Here is a 25,380-nt window from a genome sequence, read left to right as displayed (position 1 = left end):
ATTGTAGCACAACTATTCATGTTTTCCAACATCGAGATATTCTCATTTGTTTCTTCGGCATAAGATCTCAATCTCTCCATTTGTCGTATCAATTTGGCCTTACAAGAAAGAGACGGTTTCTTCTGGGCATCTTCATCCTCCTTATAGGCTGCATTATTGCATTCCTTATCATTGTAGTCAATAATTTTGATGGTAATTGCAACAAGCTCATCAACATCATCTACAATAGTGGATAGACTGTCCAAAGTCTTCTCGCCACAAACTTCAACCTTGTAAATAAACTCGGCAAAAGTATCCTCCACATCGTAAATAACATCAGCTATACAATTGACACCAAGTAGATTTTCTGTTGCACTAGCCACAGAGTGGGTATAGGATACCTTGTCGGCCCAACAAATTCCAAAAATTGAGGCCAATAGAATAGTGATTGATAGTTTATAGTCCATTTTTTGATGCATTGATGTTGTGGTTATTTCGAAAATACTGTCATCATGGAATTTGGAATAGGAGTTTTTATATACTACAGCCATCAGCAGTAGTTAAGTGCTTTACGATCTCTTCCTATTTTCAAAATCTCAAGTGCAATGAAATATTTAATTAAAAGGAGGTAGTGAAATATCAAGAAATAAATAAATATTCGAGATAACGATTGGGAAAATCGCACATTAAGTTTAGTAAAACATTGAAGTTTCGATTTAAAATTGTAAACATTTTTAACAATACTTTTCAATAAAAGGTTTCCCAACGTGTCACTGAAAAAAACACATGCCCGGTTCCAAAGATTTTGGTATTGATTCCGAGCCAAAGAAGCGGGGCATTCAAGTAAGGACAAATTTAAAATACAGTTCTCTTTTAAATTTATAAGGGCGTTTTCGTTTCGCAAAAAATATGTTACCTTGGTGTTACACTACTTTTTCCCTCATTGTATTTTCACCCAAATGATAGTGCAATTCCAAAGTTATTATTAATTCATAACATTTTGAGGGATACAGGATCCAAAATTTATGACAGTGTCCTTCGTATGTGACAATCAATTACAAGAATGTTGTACCTTTTTCCCCAATCGAAATCGCCATAAGTTGTACGTACTTTACTCTACACTGAAAAAAATATTGACCTAATATGGAAGATTATGCAACTTAAATTTTAGGACTCAAAATTTACGCAATGCTAAGGAAAAAATTCTTTAAAACAATGACATTTTAATTACAAGAAAGTTTATAATCCTTTCTTAGAAATTTTTTTCATTAAATTTAGGACACAAATCTTGAAATTTTGTGTCTCTCTGCTGAAGTTGTAGGTGTTCGAAGTTAGGCGAATTTTCCTTTTTCCATCTTTGGTTTAAAGTTTTTTTTAAGCATTAAGAAAACTGTTTTTACTTTGAATTAATTTGGATTTTATAATTGGAATTTGTACATAAATATCTTTATTAATATATCGCAAAAAGAAAATAAAACCCCAATGAATGAGATCTGTATCCAATTTTAATTTTAATGATCCTAGATTTAAAGCCAGGGAGGTCCGTAAAAAATGTCTTTATTTTAAAGAAGCCGCATCTTTGGCTCGGAATCAATACCAAAATCCTTAAGGGAAGGTCAAAATCTTTTGATCCAAATAAACTTTTTTTTTGAGTACAGGAAACACATTTCAATTTAATAAATTTTTCATCTTTTTTCTTCCTGCGCTATCCGAGTCCTTTAAAATCATCGTAACGACAACTTAAATTTCGAAATTCGGATTCGACTACAAGTAGAAATTATGGTTTCTTTTATATAAAGACGATTTCATTCATTTTGAAGAATTTTTAAAGCCAAGTTGACCTTAGAAAAAGATACGCAGTTTCAATTCCGATCACTTAACTATAAGGACAAAACGACTTCGTTGAAGAGTTAATAGATTTTTGGACAAGGAAAAAAACTTTATATCAGAGAAATGCGTCCCCTACGCTAAGCAAAATTCGCATTCGTATTTTAAGGACATGAAATCTTTTACGTCACGACAATATTTTTTTTTTCAGTGTGAGGTGTTCTTTTGAATCACCCTGTATTTTAGTAGGATTAGCTCTTGAAGCTTTTATTTTTTATGATTTGAAAGGCCACGCCGAATGTTATGTACCCTCCACCATGAATGGCATACAAAGTTATAACAAAGACTGTGATCCACACTGAAAAAAAAGCATGCCCGGTGGGAGCCACCGTGGCGCAATGGTTAGCATGCCCGCCTTGCATACACAAGGTCGTGGGTTCGATTCCTGCTTCGACCGAACACCAAAAAGTTTTTCAGCGGTGGATTATCCCACCTCAGTAATGCTGGCATCATTTCTGAGGGTTTTAAAGCTTCTCTAAGTGGTTTCACTGCAATGTGGGACGCCGTTCGGACTCGGCTATAAAAAGGAGGTCTCTTGTCATTGAGCTTAACATGGAATCGGGCAGCACTCAGTGATAAGAGAGAAGTTCACCAATGTGGTATCACAATGGACTGAATAGTCTAAGTGAGCCTGATACATCGGGCTGCCACCTAACCTAACCTAAAGTCCTTTAAAAACGAGTTAACGACAACTTTATTTTCCAAATTAAGACTCGACTTCCAGTAGAAATTATGCTATGTTTCAAGTAAAAAACTTCTTTAGAATAAAGTTTTGAGAAACATGTCCTATATTTGAACGATTTTTTGTTTTGTAGTCAAGATGCAAAAAGACAACTAATTTAAAGACAATTTCATTAAATTGAAAGAATTTTTCTGAATTATTAAAGTCAAGTTGACCTTAGCCCAAACATTTTTTCTTTCATGTCATGATACCCATTTTTAATTCAAATCACTTAATTATAAGGACAATACGACTTCATTGAAAAGTTTATCGACTTTTGGACAAGGAAAAAACTTTATATTAGAGAAATGCATCTTCTATGCTAAGCAAAATTTGAATTCGTATTTTAAAGCCACGAAATCTTTGACCTCACGATATATATCACGATAATATTTTTTTCAGTGCAAAATCTATCCATAAAAAAAAATTGAAATGCTTTTGTACACCCTATTGGGTATCTACACTCAAAAAAATTTAACTCTCTATTTCACTAAAGCCAATTTAACTTTATTTTAGTTCATGGAATTATTATGTTTGGAGAAAGTTGCCTATATTCTAATAATTTTTTGCGTACGTTAGTTAAATTCACTAAAAAACGGGAAAAAATTATACATAAATTAAGCATAGGGATTTACTAAATTCGTATTTCTCACAACATAGTTCATTATTTCTTTAAATTTGTAAATTTTACTAGAAATGCGTTCATCATGAACTTCATATGTCACTAAAGACATTCTTGCAATTTTTAACCCCAATTTATTCCTTCAAACTACAAAATTTTCTTTAACATGAGAAAAAACTTAATTATGTCTAATAAATTTTCTTGAATTTGTCGAAAAATATTTACTTATTTTTGTGATATCGGCGTGATGCCAGCTTTTGTAATACTGTTTAGTTAAAATTTTCTAAAATTAACCACACGTTTTCTTCCTGGTGGGTTCACTGCTTTTTCAGTGTATTTGAGATATATTTTTATATTAATTATATTAAATTATAATATATACTTCAGTGTAAAAAAATACTTTTAATAAATGATGCCATAAACTCAAACTAAATCTTAGCCTATATTTGAAGTTGTTTTTAATAAAAAAGATTTAATATTTCAGAAAATTTAAAGATTATTTTTTTATATCAAATATCATTTGCCCTTCATTAAGGAAAATTTTCCTTACTTGAAAGACATGCGACTGTAACGTAGAGGCGTAATTTTCAAATACGAGTATACTAAATTTAATGAAAAAAAAATCAAATCACTGTTGTGAATAAATTAAAATATTTTTAATACCTTTTATCATTTGCTTATTGAATGTTGAGCTTTGTTTTTTATTTCTTATAATTTAAAATCGATATTAAGCTACTTTGGCAATATCAACACAACTTTTGATAAGGGTGTTAAAACTTGTTAATTCCAATTTCCAATTCACCAAATTCAATGTAACACATTCGTTAGTTTTCTTCACACGGTCAATTTCTTTGGTGGCCAATTTAATGGCTTTCTTTAGTTTGGCCATTTCATCGATGACTTTGGTCTGACACAATAGAGCAGTAGTAGTTTTGGATGTCATGGCAGCAATATTACGTTTAGGCCCATCATGGCAAATGCTATTGTTCAAGGCAATTATTTTCCTAGTTATGTGCAATATATTGATAATATCATCTCGAATATAGGTTAGAGCAGCTGATGATTCAAATCCACATAGCTTTAGATCATATTCCACGTCATCGGTAATATCCTGTAGGTGATAGACAGATTCGGCCAGACAATGTAGGCCTGCCATATTTTTGATGCTAAGTTTAACGTAGTCAGCCTTTGTGGCGCCCATTAAAAAGGCCACAAATAGGATAGAAATGGTCCAATTCATTTCGAGTGGTTTCATTGGGATCTAATGAACTGAAGTGCACTGAAGCCCTTGAACCTTTGTGTTTAAATACATCTAGCTAGACGGCCTCCTTAGGAATTTTATCAAACAATTTTTAATTAACCAAATTAAAACGTAATTTTGTAAAATTTAATTAACCAAACATTTGATGTAAGCCAATCAAAAATGCAATCAATTAAAATCTTTTTGATTCAATGCTAAGAGAAAATGCAATAGGGTGCAATGTAATGTAAGTACAAATATTTAGGATACACCCATAGAAAAAAGTCTACTAAAAACAGTAGATTGTCTGACTTTATATTTTATATATAATTACTGGTTTAGCGAATAACAATTCGTGATTTAAAAAAAAATATATTTAAAGCATGTTCAAGAAATCCCAAGCCTATAATACTTGTAGAATCCAGCAAAAAAAAAGTTGGAAGTTATTCTAAATGCACAACTTTAAAAGCACTTCCAAAAATGTCCTACCAAAGATTTTCTTTATTTTCATTACACAGAAACTTCTTTTACTTCGATTTTTTATAATTCGCTTTTTATACCCACCACCATAGAATGGTGACGGGGGTATAATAAGTTTGTCATTCTGTTTGTAACACATCGAAATATCGATTTCCGACTATATAATGTATATATATTCTTGATCAGGGAGAAATTCTAAGACGATATAACGATGTCCGTCTGTCTGTCTGTCTGTCTGTTGTAATCACGCTACAGTCTTCAATAATGAAGGTTAGGTTAGGTTAAAGTGGCAGCCCGATTAAGATTCAGGCTCACTTAGACTATTCAGTCCATTGTGATACCACATTATCTAAAAGTACCTATTACATATGAGCACTTCTAGTTTTAACCGCTGAACCTTCTTGATTATTTTTCTTTGTTGAACCAACTAGATTGATCAATAATGAAGCAATCGTGCTGAAATTTTGCACAAACTCGTCTTTTGTCTGCAGGCAGGTCAAGTTCGAAGATGGGCTATATCGGTCCAGGTTTTGATATAGTCCCCATATAAACCGACCTCCCGATTTGGGGTCTTGGGCTTATAGAAATCGTAGTTTTTATCCAATTTGCCTGAAATTTGAAATCTAGAGGTATTTTATGACCATAAAGAGGTGTGCCAAAAATGGTGAGTATCGGTCCATGTTTTGGTATAGCCCCCATATAGACCGATCTCCCGATTTTACTTCTTGGGATTATAGAAACCGCAGTTTTTATTCAATTTACTTGAAATTGGAAATCTAGAGGTATTGTAGGACCATAAAGAGGTGCGTAGTTTTTATCCAATTTGCCTGAAATTTGAAATCTAGAGGTATTTTATGACCATAAAGAGGTGTTTTGGTATAGCCCCCATATAGACCGATCTCCCGATTTTACTTCTTGGGCTTATAGAAACCGCAGTTTTTATTCAATTTACCTGAAATTGGAAATCTAGAGGTATTGTAGGACCACAAATACGTGTGCCAAAAATTGTGAGTATCGGTCCATATTTTGGTATAGCCCCCATATAGACCGATCTCCCGATTTTACTTCTTGGGATTATAGAAACCGCAGTTTTTATTCAATTTACTTGAAATTGGAAATCTAGAGGTATTGTAGGACCATAAAGAGGTGCGCCAAAAATTGTGAGTATCGGTCCATGTTTTGGTATGGTCCCCATATAAAACGACCTCCCGATTTGGGGTCTTGGGCTTATATAAACCGTAGTTTTTATCCAATTTGTCTGAAATTGGAAATCTAGAGGTATTTTAGGACCATAAAGAGGTGTGCCGAAATTGGTGAGTATCGGTCCATATTTTGGTATAGCCCCCCATATAGACCGATTTCCCGATTTTACTTCTTGGGCTTCTAGAACCCGAAGTTTTTATCCTATTTGCCTGAAATTGGAAATCTAGAGGTATTTTCGGGTCATAAAGAGGTGTGCAGAAAACGATGAGTATCGGTCCATATTTTAGTATAGCCCCCATAAGAACGATCTCCCGATTTAACCCTTTCACTACCGATGTCCACTTAGAACAGCGTTGCCAATTTAGCTTTTTTCCCGCTAGATTTGGCTTTTTTTGATGACGTTTAGCGGGAAAAAATGCATTTAGCTTTTAGCTTTTTTCTGGCTTTTTTTCATGGCCATTTTAGCTATTTTTGGCTTTTTTTTATTTTCGACATATTCCTATTGAAATATGGATAAAACTTCGTTTTTATCTAAGCCTTGCTGCCAGAATAAGGTTTTCCACATATTTCAATTTCTTATATAAACTGTCAGTAAATTATTAGGAATATTAGCATTTGACTCGTTTATCCTTTTTATGTTATTACAATATTCTAAAGTTATTATGATATTACTAAATTAAAATAGTAGATGTGAATTGCTTTGTACATTGAAAAAATATTGTGGTGTGGCCAAAGATGTCATTTCCTTAAAATACGAAAGCGAATTTTGGTTATAATAGCATTTGTGAATTTCTCTTATATAAACTGTTTTCCTTGTCCAATAGCCGATAAATTCTTTTTGTCCTTATAGTTAAGTGATTCAACTTAAAAATGGGTATCTTTTCATGAAAGAAGGCTAGGGTCAATTCTAAAAAATTCTTAAAATTAATGAAATAGTCTTTAAATTTGTGGAGTTTTTGTATCTTGACCACAAACCAAAATAGCGTTCAAAAATAGAAGAGGTTTTTCAACATTTTATTTTAAAAACGTATACATAGAATAATTTCTACTTAAAGTCGAGTCTGAATTTGGAAATTTAAGTTGTCGTTAGCACGTTTTTAAAGCACTGTGATAGCTCATGAAGAAAAAGCTGAAAAAAAAACGAATATTTAAATTCAAATTTGACTCGGAATCAATACCAAAATCATTAGTGTACAAAATCTTTGGAACCGAATATAGAAATAATTAAGGAAATAAAGTTTTGAATGTGGTATTATTTTTTTAACATCAAAAAATGCAATGAAAAAATTCGTAGTGATAGGATCAAAACAAATCTGCTATATATTAATGGAATGGATTTACATTTACGAAAATTGGACAACAATAGGTTTGTATGGGAAATTTTCGAATAAAAGTTATTCAATATAAACTTGCAAGACAGTTAGAATGGGTTTTATTCTCTTGGGTAAAATTAGGAGAAGTGTTCACGTTCACGAATTTATCATTAATTCAGTTAAAACGAAATATATTGATATTTTCTAATGCAGTTCTATGTGACATTATGCAATATATCGCACATTGGACTTGTTGATGATTAACCAGCTGGCAATTGCAAGTTTACTGGGAAAAATGTTTTTACTAGGAAATATAAACGAAGGACTTCCAGTAAAAATTTGTGATAGTAATCAAAATGTATCGAGTACGCAAACAGAGCTAATATGACTTAAATTTTCTTACAGTCTCACAGAAATTGAATTAAAATGAATACAATTAAAATAATATGCATTTTAAGTGAAATAAAGCCTTTAAGTTTGTTAAATTTCAATCAAAAATGTGACTTTTGATACAAAATATTTTTGATTTTTTTTCTAGCTATTCTTTAAATTTTTTTAGCTTTTTTTGGCTAGTTTTTTGGACAAATCTAGCGGTTTTTTGTGAAACATTTCTGGCAACGCTGACTTAGAAGGACATTCGAAAAAGACACCAAATTCTATTTTCCCACTTAGTTTCGATTTATTTCTCGATGTTATTTTAAAGTAGAGGCTTTAATCTAAATAAGCTATAAATATTGGCCATATTGGTGAAAATATAAAATACATTTTTATAAACTTCTATAACAATAAACGAAAGATACGAAAATTTGAGACAATTTTTGTAGTTTATGTTTCTAGTAAATGGACATTTATACAAAAACTATAGCTGATACTTTAACGAGTTCTTTTTTATATTTTTTCTCACACTTTGAAAGACATTATAGGCCAAATAGAGAATCAAGTTTTCAGAACAAGGTCATATAGCTCTTCAAGTAATTGAGGTTGGTTTCCAAAATTACAATTTTTATTCACCATGCTGTTAGTACAAGTAAAAACAGAAGAAAAATAAAAGTTTTTATCATTAGGTTTATTTTGGTAGTGAAAGGGTTAACTCCTTGGGTTTCTAGAAACCGTAGTTTTTATCTGATTTGCCTGAAATTGTAAATATTCTGGTATTTTAGGCTCACAAAAACGTGTATCGGATTAAGTTTTTATCGGTCCATTTGTTAATGCTTCCATATAGACCGATTTCACTTCTTGAGGGTGTAGAAGGTGCACTGACCATGAAAATTGCTTGAAACTCAATGTAAAATTTCCAGATTTTACTTCTACAGATTTCAGATTTCAAATCAAGACGTTATTTTATAATTTTCTTGCACACTTACAAGAGATGTTAGTTAATGATTCCTCTAAAACTCAAACAAAAATGGTTCTTATAAATCCAGAATCTGATATAGTCCTCATAGGTGAAATCTTTAAATTTATCTTCGGGAAGTGTCCTCAAGTCCTCAAGCCCTCCTGAAATTTCAAAGGAAACCCTAATATGTGTTTCATGGTGGTGGGTATTTAAGATTCGACCCGGCCGAACTTAGTGCTGTATATACTTGTTCATATTTTTATTGGGTAATCCTAATTTTGTTGTTGTTAAAAGTAGAGTAAGAATTACTAAAATGGTACAAATTATCTAAACTTTGTCGAAAAAATCGACATCCAATTTGCGATTTTTTTTTTAAATATTTGAGTTCAAACTTTTCAGACATCCGTTAGAATACATTAAATCATAAAAATAAAAATAATTTATTTGGCAAAATATCACAATATTTTCTAAATTCAAAACACTGGGTATTAGTCGAAAGAAGAAAAGAAGAAGAAAAATAAATATTAAATTGAGAGGGTCAACATCCAATCCATAGAAGGCGACCGCCTCGACTGTATGTCCGCATAGGAATTCCGATGTCCGAGGCCTCGCGATGTGCAGCAACATTCAGTTGGGATAGCACTGATCTAGGAAACTTTAGCTAATTTTCATTTATTGGGAATGAACTTCCTGCAAGGACATACATTGAATCAAGTGCCTCCTGAACCGCTTCCATGTGGACCAGTCTCAATGTGGCTTTTATCCCATCATACCTGTGGTCGCCGATCACACTTTATTTCCTTCTAATTGGGTTACATGTTTTCTGCTTCCCCATTTAATTAGGTGCTGACTTGTACTACTGTTTCCCCTTTGGTGTCTATGGCAACCTGTCACGATTCGCATTTCGGATTTCTGAGACGCGAGGTTTCTCGCGTGACCTATCTTAAAAATCGTATTTACCCCATTTACTGCCGACCAGTTCCTTCAGGATTTTGTTCTTGTATCCAACGGTTATGGCGACATATTTTAGTATTTGACAAATTGGGGCCAAAAATTGACATTGGGGGATATTAAGTACTTATACAGAACGCTCACAACGAATAAAATACGAATCTGAAATCAGTTTATCTAATTGGTTAAGAGCTTTTGTGAGCGGAAATACATTTACGGTAGATGTGGACGTCAGAGGGGCGCGATAGAATGTTAATTCGGGAGTTGGTTCGTAAGCTCGATTTCTCGTGCGCTCGGAATAATTTTCAAACCAAAGGTTGGGGGGTGGCATCTAGACGAAGATCATTTACTTTTTTTTAATATGTGGTCGGTAAGGGGGACCTCCCTCTTTGCCCGACTTTTTGTTAACGAACGATGAAAAAGTTAAAATTACCGAAATTTACAAAGGACGTGGGGAAAGTTATGAAATTAATTTGATATTTCGACGGGGAGGGGAACTTCCCCCTTGCCCTCTTTCAAGAAAATGTGCCCGACTTTTTCTTAAAGTACAGTGAAAAAATCAATCGTTACAAAGAACCGCTACTTCGATATTTGGTCGGGGAGGCAGACCTCCCCTTTGCCCGACAATTTTTAGTACAGTGAAAAAAAAAACTAAAATTCTCAGATTTACTTGAAATTGAAAAAAACTAAAATTCTCCGATTTACTTGAAATTTAAGTTATGAAATTAATATGGTTTACCTGATATTTAGTTATTTGGACGGGGAGGGTGACCTCCTCCTAGCCCCACATTTGGAAACATAAAGAAATGTTTTTCGATTTTCTTGAAAAATTGATAAAATGTCTTTGGGTGGTATCCACTTCTTTATTTTTCAATATTTTATTGTGTCTTTAAAAAATAGAGCAGAATATAAACTTCTCTCGATATACTCGAAATTTACAGTGAACATGGGTGTAGAAAATACAGGTTAGATGAATTTTCGATATCTGGTCGGAGAAGGGGAATAGTGAAAAGTCTAAACTTTGTCGATTTGCTTGGAATTTATAGGAAACGTGAGGTAGGTTTCGAAATGAGTTTAGTGTATGTGAGTTTTCCATACCTGGTCGGGGAGGAACGAAGATGAAGAGAAGATTGAAATTCACGACGACTTGAATACAGTACATAATATAAAGAAACAAAGGGATCACGCTCGTTTTATTAAGATGGTACATTTTACACCTGCATATTCATCGTATTTCTGTAAACGAAAAAGCAAGTTGTCCGATATGGTTGAAATACGTGTGTAGAAACCATTCAGTTTTTGTTCCAGTAAGGGGACTTCCCCTCAATCTACTCTTTAAAAAAAATATCAAATCCTTTGGTTAACTAAGTTATCTAAAAATGTTCCATAAAAATATGATTCGGAAGGTGCAGCGAAGCGGACCGGATTTTGGTTTAATTTAGTTACAATAAAATATATATCAAGTTAGTTATTTTTTTTTTTTGTTAGTTGTCATTTTTAGTGTGAAGAATATACCAGTGCGAATTTAGTATCAGCGACTCCGCGTCGCAATTTTTTTTCTAATTTTTCAATTACTCTTCTGCATACAATACTTAACAGTCCTCCGTTGAAACTATAGCTTCGATTATGAAATAATCAATTTTTGTTTGCTTTAAATATTGAATGTAATATTTAGAAATTAATTAAACTTATTACCCGTGGACATTTCACTATTTATGATTTTATTATCAATTCCAATTTTTGATCTTAGATAGTGTCAGTATTGTTGAAATGTATATTGATTCTTTGATTATCATTGGCAAATAATCAAGATTGTTACAAAAATAAGCAAATAATATGTTATCTTTAGAAATTTGTTCACAAATTTGTAAAAGAAAATTGGAGGGCTTTACCACATCACCGTATCGCAATGGGTATGGGATGTTTCATGGCTATCTATATAAACGAATTTTCCGAGCACAAAATCGCTCAAATTTTTTGAAACTGCAAACGGTTAATACAACATTTAAAAAAATGAATTTTAAACTTGCCATTTTGTATGGAGCTCTCTTCGCAATAGTATCCTGTCAACCAACTAGCAATATGATAAATGCCAATAATGAATCCTTAAATGAAGAGACAAAGACACAATTTAGAATGATAACTGAAGGAGAATATGTGAAACCTGAAGAAGAACTGCAATCGAAACCTTCAACTACAGTAGTAATAACAAATCCAGCGAGTAATCCTGAAGATACTCCATCCATTTCTTTCACATCTAGCATTCATACGTCCTCCAAATATATTTTCGGTCTTCAATGCATGATGGGTATAGTAAAAAATATTGCTGATGCCGCCAGTGATTTTCAATATGAAATCGAAAAATGTGGCATTGAAATTCCTTTGGATATGGAAAATGTTCTAGAGGATAGTGAGGATTTAAATCGAATTTCGAAAAAAATAATCGATAGCAATAATAAAGTATGTGGAAATGGCGACTACAAGGATGAGGATGGTAAAAATACAACTAACTCAAGGTGTGCTAAGATTGTCGAAAGACAAATGCATCAATTGCGCAGGACGATATCGGAAGCTCAAAAAGATATTTCATCACTCGATTTGAATAGCTCCTGTCATGCTTTCGCTGTTACAAATTTCGAAATGAATTTAAGGCATATTGACCGTCTCACGTTGACATGTGCTGAACTTACAACAAATAATTTTATCAATTACTAATCTTACAATGAGATAACATTTGAGGATAGTTGAAATAAATAATTGGGCGATTTATAAATAGTATTAATATACTAAAAATGTATTTTAACGATAATAAAAATTATTTAAACTGCATTTTAAGAAAAATTTTGTAATATGTGTAAAATTACATTATTTCCGTTTCCAAAAGTTGTTGGTAAAAAAAGGGACCGACTAAAGTGGTTTGTTTTCTAATACAGGTCGAATACAATAAACAAAAGTTCGTAACATAGTAGTTTGTTTTAATTAAATAAAGTTTGTTTTTCATGGGCTTGTGTTTGTCCAACAATGTAATCTATAAATAGAACTGTTTGACTATATGCGTTGTGACTATAGCGATGATTGTGTGTTAATGACAATAAGAGCTACAGTAGCGTTCAAAACCGAGCACATGTTTTCTACCTTCGAAACTCAATTTTTCTTTTTGTATTTTACTGATTACGAAATTCTTACAAAACTGTAGAAAAAAAAGCCTGATATTAGGAGCTATATTTGCCAATTTGTGTGGGTAATGTTGTCAAATTTGTCAAAATAGGGCAATATATTTAAGCGAGAGCTATACTTAAATGCTTCTCGAGGCATATGGTGATCATACTCTATCAGAAGCAACATGCAAAAGATGATTTCCACGGTTCAGAAATAATGATTTTGAGTGAGAAATGAAGAACGTGGAAGACTACCTAAAAAGTTTGAAGATGTCGAATTGGATGGAGATGGCACTTTGAGTCAAAAAACAAATGGCGGATATATTAAATGTTGCACAACAAACAATTTCTGATCGTTTAAAAGCTATGGGAAAGATCCAAAAGTGTGGAAAATGCCGGAATACCTGGTATACTATAGAAGATAATGTGTTAAATTAGAGCAAGGTCGGTTAATAAATGAGGACTTTAGGGTCATAAATAAGGTTATTAGGACCAAAATTTTTAAAATCGGTTCATACATATATATCGGGGCTATATCCAAATCTGAACCGATTTAGATGATATTTTGTGGCTATACAAAATTATCTTGGTGTAAATTTTGTGTAAGATCAGTTAACCCTCTAAAGTCCAATCTCGCCTTTAGGGGGGGGGGGCTTCATTAAATTAGGAAGCTTTTAGAAAAACACGCCTTAAAACAACAAAAATGGGTAAAATAAAAAGAAAACTTAGTTAAAACTGTTCAAGAGGCTTTGCAGATTATACACTAATAGAAAAAATTGCGTTTCACAATCGTGAACGGACGTTGTCAAAATGAAACGGAAACGTTCACAAAAAATCAAAACGGAATGTTAACGATTTCGTCTACGGGCTTTCACGATTTCATGAACGGCATTCGTTTTTCTTTGGTCATGAAAAGTCTTAAAATAATCGTTAGACGTTGTTATGGCAACTCCGCCGTTGGTGCAATATGCTAAGGCGACTGTTAATGTGTATCGTGCAGGCAACACAGGTTCGAGTCACGGTAGGGGAAATCTTTTTTTTAATTTTGTTTATAAATTCGTAACCATTACGTTTTGAGATCATGAACGCTGGTTGTTGTTGTGAAAACGTATGGTGTCATTTTTACCTTGTCAGATTGTCCCCATCTGTTCCCAGTTTGACAACACATGTGTGTTGATTCACTTTCATGAACGGATCGGTTCAAAATGACCACGCCGTTCATGATTTTTTCTATGGGTGTACTGAATTTTACCGTATAAATTTTTCTTGTTCCAAATCAATTTCGATGATATTTTGTACCCGTGAAGGGTGGTGAATTAGATAGATTCTGATAGAAATCTGACAACGATCGGTTACTAAAAAAGCGCTATCTGACCCCATTTGCCGAAATCGGGAGCTGCAACTAAATTGTATCCCATTTTTGTTCTAAATTCAAAAGCTTTCGTCTTTGCGCCAAAAAAAAACACCTTATACCAGCTTTCACTTAAATTTTTTTTTGTTTTTTGGCACATAAAGGACTTTTTTTAATATTTGTATTTCTTTTGATATAGCCCCATATAGACTTATAGAAATGATCCATTTTAATCGATAACCTCTCACTGTATAAATTTACAGAATTTACGTCTCGAATCGTATGAAAGGCAATATTTTCATAAGTTTCTTGAACGCTTATGGCGGGTATTAAGTTCAAGTTTAGCCGCTAAAATCGTCATTTTTCCACGATTACTTTTCTTTAATAATCCAATTTAAAGAGTATAAAGTTGCTTTAGCCTAAATAAAATTTCCATAAAAGAGGTAACAGGTTGGCTGATACGCCCCCGGCCTAACAAAGAAAAACACATTTTTTTTTGTCAAAATTCGTTGTTATTATTCAACATCGTTCCCTTCAAGAGCGATACAACGATTATAACGACCTTCCAATTTTTTGATGCCATTTTGGTAGTACTCCTTCGGTTTTGCCTCAAAATAGGCCTCAGTTTCGGCGATCACCTCTTCATTGCAGCCAAATTTTTTCCCTGCGAGCATCCTTTTGAGGTCTGAGAACAAGAAAAAGTTGGTGGGGGCCAGATCTCGAGAATACGGTGGGTGGGGAAGCAATTCGAAGCCCAATTTATGAATTTTTGCCATCGTTCTCAATGACTTGTGACACGGTGCGTTGTCTTGGTGGAACAACACTTTTTTCTTCTTCATATGGGGCCGTTTTGCCGCGATTTCGACCTTCTAACGCTCCAATAACGCCATATAATAGTCACTGTTGATGGTTTTTCCCTTCTCAAGATAATCGATAAGAATTATTCCATGCGCATCCCAAAAAACAGAGGCCATTACTTTGCCAGCGGACTTTTGAGTCTTTCCACGCTTCGGAGACGGTTCACCGGTCGCTGTCCACTCAGCCGACTGTCGATTGGACTCAGGAGTGTAGTGATGGAGCCATGTTTCATCCATTGTCACATATCGACGGAAAAACTCGGGTGTATTACGAGTTAACAGCTGTAAAAACCGCTCAGAATCATCAACACGTTGTTGTTTTTGGTCAAATGTGAGCTCGCGCGGCACCCATTTTGCACAGAGCTTCCGCATATCCAAATATTGATGAATGATATGACCAACACGTTCCTTTGATATCTTTAAGGCCTGCTATCTCGATCTACTTCATTTTACGGTCATTAAAAATTATTTTGTGGATTTTTTTTGATGTTTTCGTCGGTAACCACCTCTTTCGGGCGTCCACTGCGTTCATCGTCCTCCGTGCTCATTTCACCACGCTTGAATTTTGCATACCAATCAATTATTGTTGATTTCCCTGGGACAGAGTCCGGAAACTCATTATCAAGCCAAGTTTTTGCTTCCACCGTATTTTTTCCCCTCAGGAAACAGTATTTTATCAAAACACGAAATTCCTTTTTTCCATTTTTTTCACAATAACAAAAGTTGCTTCACAAAAGACGCTCTATCTCACAAACTAATTGACTTACAGACGTCAAATTTTAACACGAATCATTTGAAGGTTGGTACTATATAAAAATAATATGCATTTAATACTAGCGACGCCATCTATGTGTCAGACCGGGGACTTATCAGCCAACCTGTTATAATTTTATACTTTTTTACCGATTTATTTTTTATTTTAGCGGCTAAAATCAAACTTAATACCTTTAAAAAGATATTTCGTTTCATTTATTTTCGTACAAAGTGATACAAAAGTCAATAAATAGACCTAAAATCCTGCATCACAGGAAATTGTAATAAACTATAAACTTCAACAATGGTATATAAAAAAAAAAAACTAGATAAAAATTGCGAAGTTTTAAAGGTAGTCTATTCCATATATGAGCAACGCGGACATTGAAGGAACGTTCACATATAGAATACGAGATACGAGGCAACATAATCTGTGGATTGCGAGTCGATCTGGAGAAAAACACCTTATCAAGAAAAGCAACCTAGATCCACATTGGATGGCCCTATAAAAGAAGATCAGGTTCCGCAAAAGGTCAAATCCTTTCCAGCCTATGCATATTCTCCCCAGTCGTACCAGAAATCACTTCAATACAGTAGCAAATATTCGACATAAGTAAACCAAATGCAAGGTTTCTCCTGACAAACAAGGGTAAATACATGTTAGTACTGCAGAGCCTACGTAGGGATATTAATACCTTCGAAAACAAGTAATCAATATGGGCCCCAAAATTAAGTTTTCAGTCCAGAAAAACACCCAAACATTTCATCTCATCAACACATGTAATTGGCGTACCTTTATAAGTAACATCAATTCTTCACTGCTGTTCACGTACAGGTCCAAAAAGCAAGTATTTGAATTTCGAGACATTGACATCCAAGTTATTTGACACCAGCCAACAACCAACCATATTCAAGGCACAGTCAACACTTGTTTGAAGCTGAGAAATACAACTATTATGAAAAAAGAGATGGATGTCATCAGCATACAGAAAAGGAATACAGTACTTTGGAATGCAGCTACAAAGGTCATTGAGATATAGAATAAAAAGCAATGGACCTAGGACCGAGCCCTGAGGAACGCCACTATTAATTGCAAGTGTATCGGACGTAATGCCATCGAATGGGACAAATTGGGAGCGGCCTGATAAGTACGAAAAAATCAGAACTAAATAAAAATTTGGTCCTCAATTTACCAATCAGCTTAAGGTAATCTACCCTGTCAAATGCTTTGGTTAAGTCCAAAGCAACAAGCACACTACTCTCACCAGTATCAACAAACCTCCTTTTCGTCTCCGTCAAATCCAAGAGCAATGAGGATGTACCTAGACCTGTCCGAAAATCATACTGATTCCTTCTAGAAATTAAACAAAACATTTTCCTACAAATCTAAAATTTTTATGGCAGGTTGACTTTCTGAGCATATATATTTATGCCAACATATGAAAAATGTAATTTTTCCTACCGCGTCTTCTCGGAAAATCATGGTGCGTCAATTGTTTCCCACCAGATTTAAATTGATTGGAGTCCAGCTCCTTTCAAATCCAAATCAAATCATTTCTAATTTACAATTTTTTTTTCAAATTTTTGAACATTGGTCACTTTAATTGTTTTTGGTTTTAACTTTTTTAAATATTTCGATGACTAAAGTCAAAAATTTCGTAAAATTTTATTATTAATTCGTCGAATTTTATTATTAATTAAAACATACGAAAATAAACAATTCTAATGTTTTCCCTATTGCCTCTTTTTTTCTTTACAGTACGCAGCTACGATAACCATGCAAAATGTGGCCTAGTTTGGGTACCCCATGTAGTTGCCTATCGTTGTCGCACTTGTGGCATATCACCATGCATGTCCATTTGTCGAGATTGTTTCAAAAAAGGCGATCACACCAATCACGACTTCAATATGTTTCTTTCGCAAGCTGGTGGTGCCTGCGATTGTGGCGATACCTCGGTAATGAAGGCCGAAGGTTTCTGCAGTGATCATGGCATTAACAATCGTCAAAATAAAGAACCCGTACCCGCAAATCTTTTGGCTGTAGCTGAGGCCATAATGCCGAAATTGCTTTTTCGTTTGCTACAGCATTTTCGCGAACACAGTGACGCCACCTCGCCCACATTCAACATGGCAGCTCATTTATGTGAGGAATTCACCAATATGCTAATCGATCTAAATAACATGGGCGAAATAATGCGAAAAGTAATGACTAGGGCCTTAATTAGCAAAGAAATCTATAAACAATTCAATGATCAGCATTGTCCCAGTTCAAGACACGACCGGGTTCTAAAGAAAAATCGTGAAAAATACGAAGAGGCCGTTAATCGTTTTCCCCGCCCTGAACCTCCCGATGATTACAAACATTTGGCAGCGTTGGGAGAGAAACTTGTACACACCACACTTTTGGAGGAGTTCATATTTTGGACATTCAAATTTGAATTCCCTCAAAATTTGGTATGCTTTCTGCTGAATATGTTGCCCGATCAGGATTACAAGGAACACTTGACTAGAACATTTGTTATGCACTATAGTCGCATACCTTCTGTGCTGGAAATGTCAAGAGATCCCGATACATTGAGTAATCGTGTTGTTCACATGAGTGTACAATTGTTCTCCAACGAAAGTCTAGCATTGAAAATGGTCAAGGAGCTATCGCTGTTGCATGTGATGATTATCAGTTTGAAATTGATGATGTCCAAAATTCTCATACAAAATACTTTGCATGGTGAGTATAGGAATTGACCTAAATGACCTCTCTGCATTTCTTGATTACAAATGTTATTCTCTTGCAGATCCTTCGAAAAATTTCCATTTCGTTATCGACTGTACTCGTCAAGTTATGAAAGATCATTGCTATTGGCCTCTGGTATCCGATTTCAATAATGTTCTCTCTCATGAATCGGTGGCATTAGTGTTTTTGCGTGATGACAATTTGATTGATATGTGGTTTCAGTTTCTCTCTATGCTGCAAGGCATGAATGTCAATGTACGCGAAACAGCATCACATGTGGAATTTGAGCCAAACTCATATTATGCTGCTTTCTCTTGTGAACTGGAAGCCAGTGCCTATCCCATGTGGTCAATAATTTCCCACTTACAAGATGGCAAACATGCCGATTTAGCTAAGAAGATTATAACGTATTGTGTGAATATGCTACACGAATGGTTGGATGCCATTTATTTTCCCGATCCAAAAATATCTCAAGTAAGTGAATTGGCTGGCATGGAATAACTGGTGTTGGCGAAAATCTAATGTTATTGAATTTTTGTTTTATTGATTTGCAGGAGGAAATGCTTCAAGCATCATTTCATTTTCCCTTACATCGCTATTTAGCCGCCTTTGTTTGTCAAGCTGTAACAAAAATGGGCATGTCTTTATCGGAAGTTCTACCAACGAGATCATATATTTTACCTCTTCTTATGATGCATCCACTAAGAGTTCAGGTGAGTGTTTTTTTTTTACTTACATAATGTTTTGATGAAGGATCAGTAAAGCAGTGTTCACTTCCCAGGATATTCACTGAATTCCCTTGAAAAATTGAGTATTATTAGGGTTTGGGGTTATAAATAGAAATTGCCTTGATTTACATTTTGTCATTTCCATCCCATGTCCCTTAAACAATTATGGTGTGGTATTGTTAAGTTGGGCATTCGCTCTGATTGTGTTTAAAGGTCTCGATAGCCTATGCTCTTACCGAACATTGTTCTGTATTACCACATTCACACTCTTCTCCACTCTTCTGATGTATATCCATAAATAGATGTCACGCAGATATTCGATATTATTCAATCTTTTTCCACAGAAATTATACAACGATTTCCCAATTTTATCTTAAATATAGAGATGATATATCGGATTTTCATGAAATAGAGAATCCTTCGTTTTGTTTTTGATTTTATTGGGAGCACAAATTAAAAATACAGACTTTTTTCAAGTGTTTATTTGCTCCGAAAAAATATTGTATTGGTTGGGGTTTCCAAGTAAGTCTTTACGGGTTTTGCAACAAGTGGACGAGTGTTATCGTGCTGTAAAATCAACTTGTCATGGCTTTCGAAATTTTGCGGCGGTTTATCACGTAATACACACAAACCCATCAATTCAGTTCGACACAAAGCTCCTGTAATCGTTTGACTCGGTTGCAGCAGCTTATAGTACACCATACCCAGGCAGTGCCACCAGTATTGTCAGGGAAAATGTTCGGTTTACCCTACAAGGCAAAAAAAAAGTTCCCTAAAGGGTGATACGGTCAAAATTATATACTTGGTCAATATAAACTTGACGTATTTCTTTCAATTTTGCATTTAAAAAACCTGAACACCCCTCATTTTGAAGGTGTGGGTGTGTGTAGAATGTTGCCCCTATTTTGATTTTGGAATTCACTCTTCAGTTGTCAAAATGCCGTCCAAGCAAGAAGAGCAGCGTATCAAAATTTTGCTCGCGCATCGCGAAAATCCGAGCTACTCGCACGCAAAGCTGGCAAAATCGCTAAAAGTTGCCAAATCAACCGTTACACATGTAATTAAAGTGTTTGGGGAACGTTTGTCGACAGTCAGGAAGTCTGGATCGGGGGGAAATCGAAAACCGGAAGCCGCTAAGACGACAAAGAGAGTTGCCGGTAGATTCAAGCGAAACCCTAACCTCTCTCTCCGAGATGCCGCAAATAAGCTGGGTGTACCGTCTACAACCGTGCATCGAGCCAAAAAACGAGCCGGACTATCGACTTACAAGAAGGTAGGGACTCCAAATCGCGATGATAAACAAAATACGACGGCCAATGCGCGATCCCGGAGGCTGTACACGACGATGCTGACGAAGTTTGACTGCGTGGTAATGGACGACGAAACCTACGTCAAAGCCGACTACAAGCAGCTTCAGGGACAGGAGTTTTATACGGCAAAAGGAAGGGGAAAGGTAGCAGATATTTTCAAGCACATAAAACTGTCAAAGTTCGCAAAGAAATATCTGGTTTGGCAAGCCATCTGTACCTGTGGCTTGAAAAGCAGCATTTTCATATCTTCCGGGACTGTCAACCACGAAATTTACGTGAAGAGTGTTTGAATAAACGTCTGCTGTCTTTCCTGAAGAAACACGGTTGTTCCGTACTGTTTTGGCCGGATTTGGCATCTTGCCATTACGGTAAAAAGGCCATGGAGTGGTACGCCGCCAACAACGTGCAGGTGGTTCCCAAGGACAAGAACCCTCCCAACACGCCAGAGCTCCGCCCAATTGCGAGATACTGGGCTATTGTCAAGCGGAACCTAAAGAAGACCAAAAAAAACTGCTAAGGACGAGCAGCAGTTCAAGGCAAACTGGCTTTCTGCGGCGAAGAAGGTGGACAAGGTGGCTGTACAAAATCTGATGGCAGGCGTCAAACGTGAGGCCCGGCAATTCGGATTTGGAAAAGCGAAAGCCTAACTGAATATTTTTCCTGAATTTTATACTAATTGAACTTGAAAAATAAATTTAATTTGATTTTTTAAATAAACGATTTCACCGATTTCACGCGTTTTCCCTTGACCAAATTTTGACCGTATCACCCTTTACATTCCAAAAATTATTGATTACACAGATGATCCGTTTCTCTAAGTGAAAAAATATGTCAGCTCCAAAGATTAATTTTTTGACATGTTATGTTGATTTTTCCCGAAATAGGCAGTTCGCTTTTGTGTCGTCTTATGTATTTTCACGGTTTTGGTCGCAATTCAATGTAAATTCGAAAATGAGTACGAAAAATTCATTAATCCCAAAACTTGTACAATCTCTTACAGAAATATAATTTTTTTTACTCTCGAAGTCTCTATTGTTGGTCTATTGCATGTACTCAATGTTCGGCAAAGGACATACTAAGATCAATGTTTTTTTTTTTTTGCAAAATAACGTATAAGTAATTAATGTTCTGCTGTTTTTAACTTTTGTTTTTTAATGGGCTTTCAAGGTCACTTTAAAATGCGAATAAAGCAAGAATTGAATTATTCCATTATTTCCATCCAACGTTTCGCTGGGATTATTTCCAGCCTCATCAGGGATGATTTATTTATTGGATATTCAATTTTCGTCAATTACTTATGCAAAAAATATATACGTCTATTAATACGACACTATTACAGCACGACATAGAACACATATTTACTAATTGCAAGAATAATTAACTTAATCTAATATCACAGTCAAACTTGTGTTGTTATCACAGATGGTAAATGACAACTCAACTTAACAGGTTGGCTGATAAGTCCCCGGTCTAACAAAGAAAAACACATTTTTTTGTAAAAGTTCGTTTTTATTATTCAACATAGTTTCCTTCAAGAGCGATACAACGATTATAATGACCTTCCAATTTTTTGATACCATTTTGGTAGTACTCCTCTGGTTTTGCCTCAAAATAGGCCTCAGTTTCGGCGATTACCTCTTCATTGCAGCCAAATTTTTTCCCTGCGAGCATCCTTTTTAGGTCTGAGAACAAGAATAAGTCGCTGGGGCCAGCTCTGGAGAATACGGTGGGTGGGGAAGCAATTCGAAGCCCAATTTATGAATTTTTGCCATCGTTTTCAATGACTTGTGACACGGTGCGTTGTCTTGGTGGAACAACACTTTTTTCTTCTTCATATGGGGCCGTTTTGCCGCGATTTCGACCTTCAAACGCTCCAATCACGCCATATAATAGTCACTGTTGATGGTTTTCCCTTCTCAAGATAATTGATAAAAATTATTCCATGCGCATCCCAAAAAACAGAGGCCATTACTTTGCCAGCGGACTTTTGAGTCTTTCCACGCTTCGGAGACGGTTCATCGGTAGCTGTCCACTCAGCCGACTGTCGCTTAGACTCAGGAGTGTAGTGATGGAGCCATGTTTCATCCATTGTCACATATCGACGGAAAAACTCGGGTGTATTAAGAGTTAACAGCTGCAAACACCGCTCAGAATCATCAACACGTTGTTGTTTTTGGTCAAATGTGAGCTCGCGCGGCACCCTTTTTGCACAGAGCTTCCGCATATCCAAATATTGATGAATGATAAAGGGTGTTTTGTTAAGAGCTTGATAACTTTTTTTTAAAAAAAACGCATAAAATTTGCAAAATCTCATCGGTTCTTTATTTGAAACGTTAGATTGGTCCATGACATTTACTTTTTGAAGATAATTTCATTTAAATGTTGACCGCGGCTGCGTCTTAGGTGGTCCATTCGGAAAGTCCAATTTTGGGCAACTTTTTCGAGCATTTCGGCCGGAATAGCCCGAATTTCTTCGGAAATGTTGTCTTCCAAAGCTGGAATAGTTGCTGGCTTATTTCTGTAGACTTTAGACTTGACGTAGCCCCACAAAAAATAGTCTAAAGGCGTCAAATCGCATGATCTTGGTGGCCAACTTACCGGTCCATTTCTTGAGATGAATTGTTCTCCGAAGTTTTCCCTCAAAATGGCCATAGAATCGCGAGCTGTGTGGCATGTTGCGCCATCTTGTTGAAACCACATGTCAACCAAGTTCAGTTCTTCCATTTTTGGCAACAAAAAGTTTGTTAGCATCGAACGATAGCGATCGCCATTCACCGTAACGTTGCGTCCAACAGCATCTTTGAAAAAATACGGTCCAATGATTCCACCAGCGTACAAACCACACCAAACAGTGCATTTTTCGGGATGCATGGGCAGTTCTTGAACGGCTTCTGGTTGCTCTTCACTCCAAATGCGGCAATTTTGCTTATTTACGTAGCCATTCAACCAGAAATGAGCCTCATCGCTGAACAAAATTTGTCGATAAAAAAGCGGATTTTCTGCCAACTTTTCTAGGGCCCATTCACTGAAAATTCGACGTTGTGGCAGATCGTTCGTCTATTCATGATGAAATGTCAAAGCATACTGAGCATCTTTCTCTTTGACACCATGTCTGAAATCCCACGTGATCTGTCAAATACTAATGCATGAAAATCCTAACCTCAAAAGAATCACCCTTTATAACCAACACGTTGCTTTGATATCTTTAAGGCCTCTGCTATCTCGATCAACTTCATTTTATGGTCATTCAAAATCATTTTGTGGATTTTTTTGATGTTTTCGTCGGTAACCACCTCTTTCGGGCGTCCACTGCGTTCACCGTCCTCCGTGCTCATTTCACCACGCTTGAATTTTGCATACCAATCAATTATTGTTGATTTCCCTGGGGCAGAGTCCGGAAACTCATTATCAAGCCAAGTTTTTGCTTCCACCGCATTTTTTCCTTTCAGAAAACAGTATTTTATCAAAACACGAAATTCCTTTTCTTCCATTTTTTCACAATAAAAAAAGTTGCTTCACAAAAGACGCTCTATCTCACAAACTAATTGAATTACAGACGTCAAATTTTGACACGAATCATTTGAAGGTTGGTACTATATAAAAATAATATGCATTTAATACTAGCGACGCCATCTATGTGTCAAACCGGGCAGTTATCAGCCAACCTGTTATGTGAAGCTTCGATTTACCATGTTTCTCAAGTTCTGAATTACCACAGCTCATATGTTCGCCACAAGCAATGCATTTACTCTTCTATTTATCATTTGCAGATCTCCTTTGGAGGCCTTTTTCTTTTTATTTTCTATACTTTTTGATGATTTCTTCATCAGATGACATAAATGAATTTGAAGACATCTTCAAAAAAAAATTAATTAATAACAAAAATATAGTTAAAAAATAGAAAATTACCAAAACTGGAAAGTATTTTTGTAACGAAACATAAATTTTACCATACGTTGAGAAAGATCAAACCTTGTCAGCTTCTTATGAAAACGCTAGCAAAAAGCGGCGCCGTACATGACTTTTTTCCTTCCCCAGTGCCAGCAAAATGTAAAAATTATTGAAAATTGTGTTGAGAGTAAAGTCTTCCTTTATTTTACTGTATTTCGAGAATTGTGCCCCCACGTCCCTACAAAATAACCACTAGGGTCCCACCAATTATACAGCACTTTAGATGGATATTCGGCTCTGCCGACGATGTTTGTCGCATTGGTTCCACTTTTCATCACCCGTAACGATGCAATGAAAAACCCTTTGCTTTATAATATATGCACGAATAATTGTTTTGGGGTGTAACGATATTGTCGCTATCCTCTCGTCCGCCATATTGATCATGACCGTATTTGCTCCGCCGGCTAAGTACCGCATGCAGTTTTATGTGGTTGCTGATGTGACGCCTTTTAAGAGCTTTAAAGCTTCCCCTATGCAATTTATATAGTCGAAGGTCGATTTTTGTCGAAGAAAGTAGAAGACGAAATTTTTATTTGTCAAATTCGAAAATGCGATTTTTAATTTTTTTGAAAACTCGACTCGGCTCGACATTTCATATTGGCAAAAATCTACTAATCGGCTTTAACGAAAAATTCGACAATGAATTGAGAGGATCAATTTGAAATTTGATCGAATTTTTAATAAAAACAACAACCTTCAAATTAGGCTAATCAATTTTTGGTTTGTTATAAGGCTATGGTCACACTAGACAAATATTTGACCAAAATGAGTGCCAACATTTTTCCAGAACCATTACCCAAATATCTGGA

The 25,380-nt window shown here is 35.3% G+C and overlaps 1 protein-coding gene across 1 annotated transcript in view; it reads left to right on the top strand.

The window, feature by feature from the left end:
- The window catches only part of Ubr3 (Ubr3 ubiquitin ligase), a 97,255-nt gene that overhangs the window by 26,654 nt on the left and 45,221 nt on the right, over positions 1-25,380 (top strand). Inside the window, exons 2-4 of the mRNA XM_075299968.1 lie at positions 17,611-18,576; positions 18,644-19,056; positions 19,137-19,295. Coding sequence (XP_075156083.1) covers positions 17,611-18,576; positions 18,644-19,056; positions 19,137-19,295 — 1,538 coding nt within the window. The remainder of the gene's footprint in view (positions 1-17,610; positions 18,577-18,643; positions 19,057-19,136; positions 19,296-25,380) is intronic.

The sequence above is a fragment of the Haematobia irritans genome, chromosome 3, assembly GCF_050003625.1.
Source record: "Haematobia irritans isolate KBUSLIRL chromosome 3, ASM5000362v1, whole genome shotgun sequence".
Taxonomy (NCBI): domain Eukaryota; kingdom Metazoa; phylum Arthropoda; class Insecta; order Diptera; family Muscidae; genus Haematobia; species Haematobia irritans.
The sequence above is the reverse complement of the archived record's forward strand: the minus strand, read 5'-3'. Positions and strand labels throughout refer to the sequence as shown.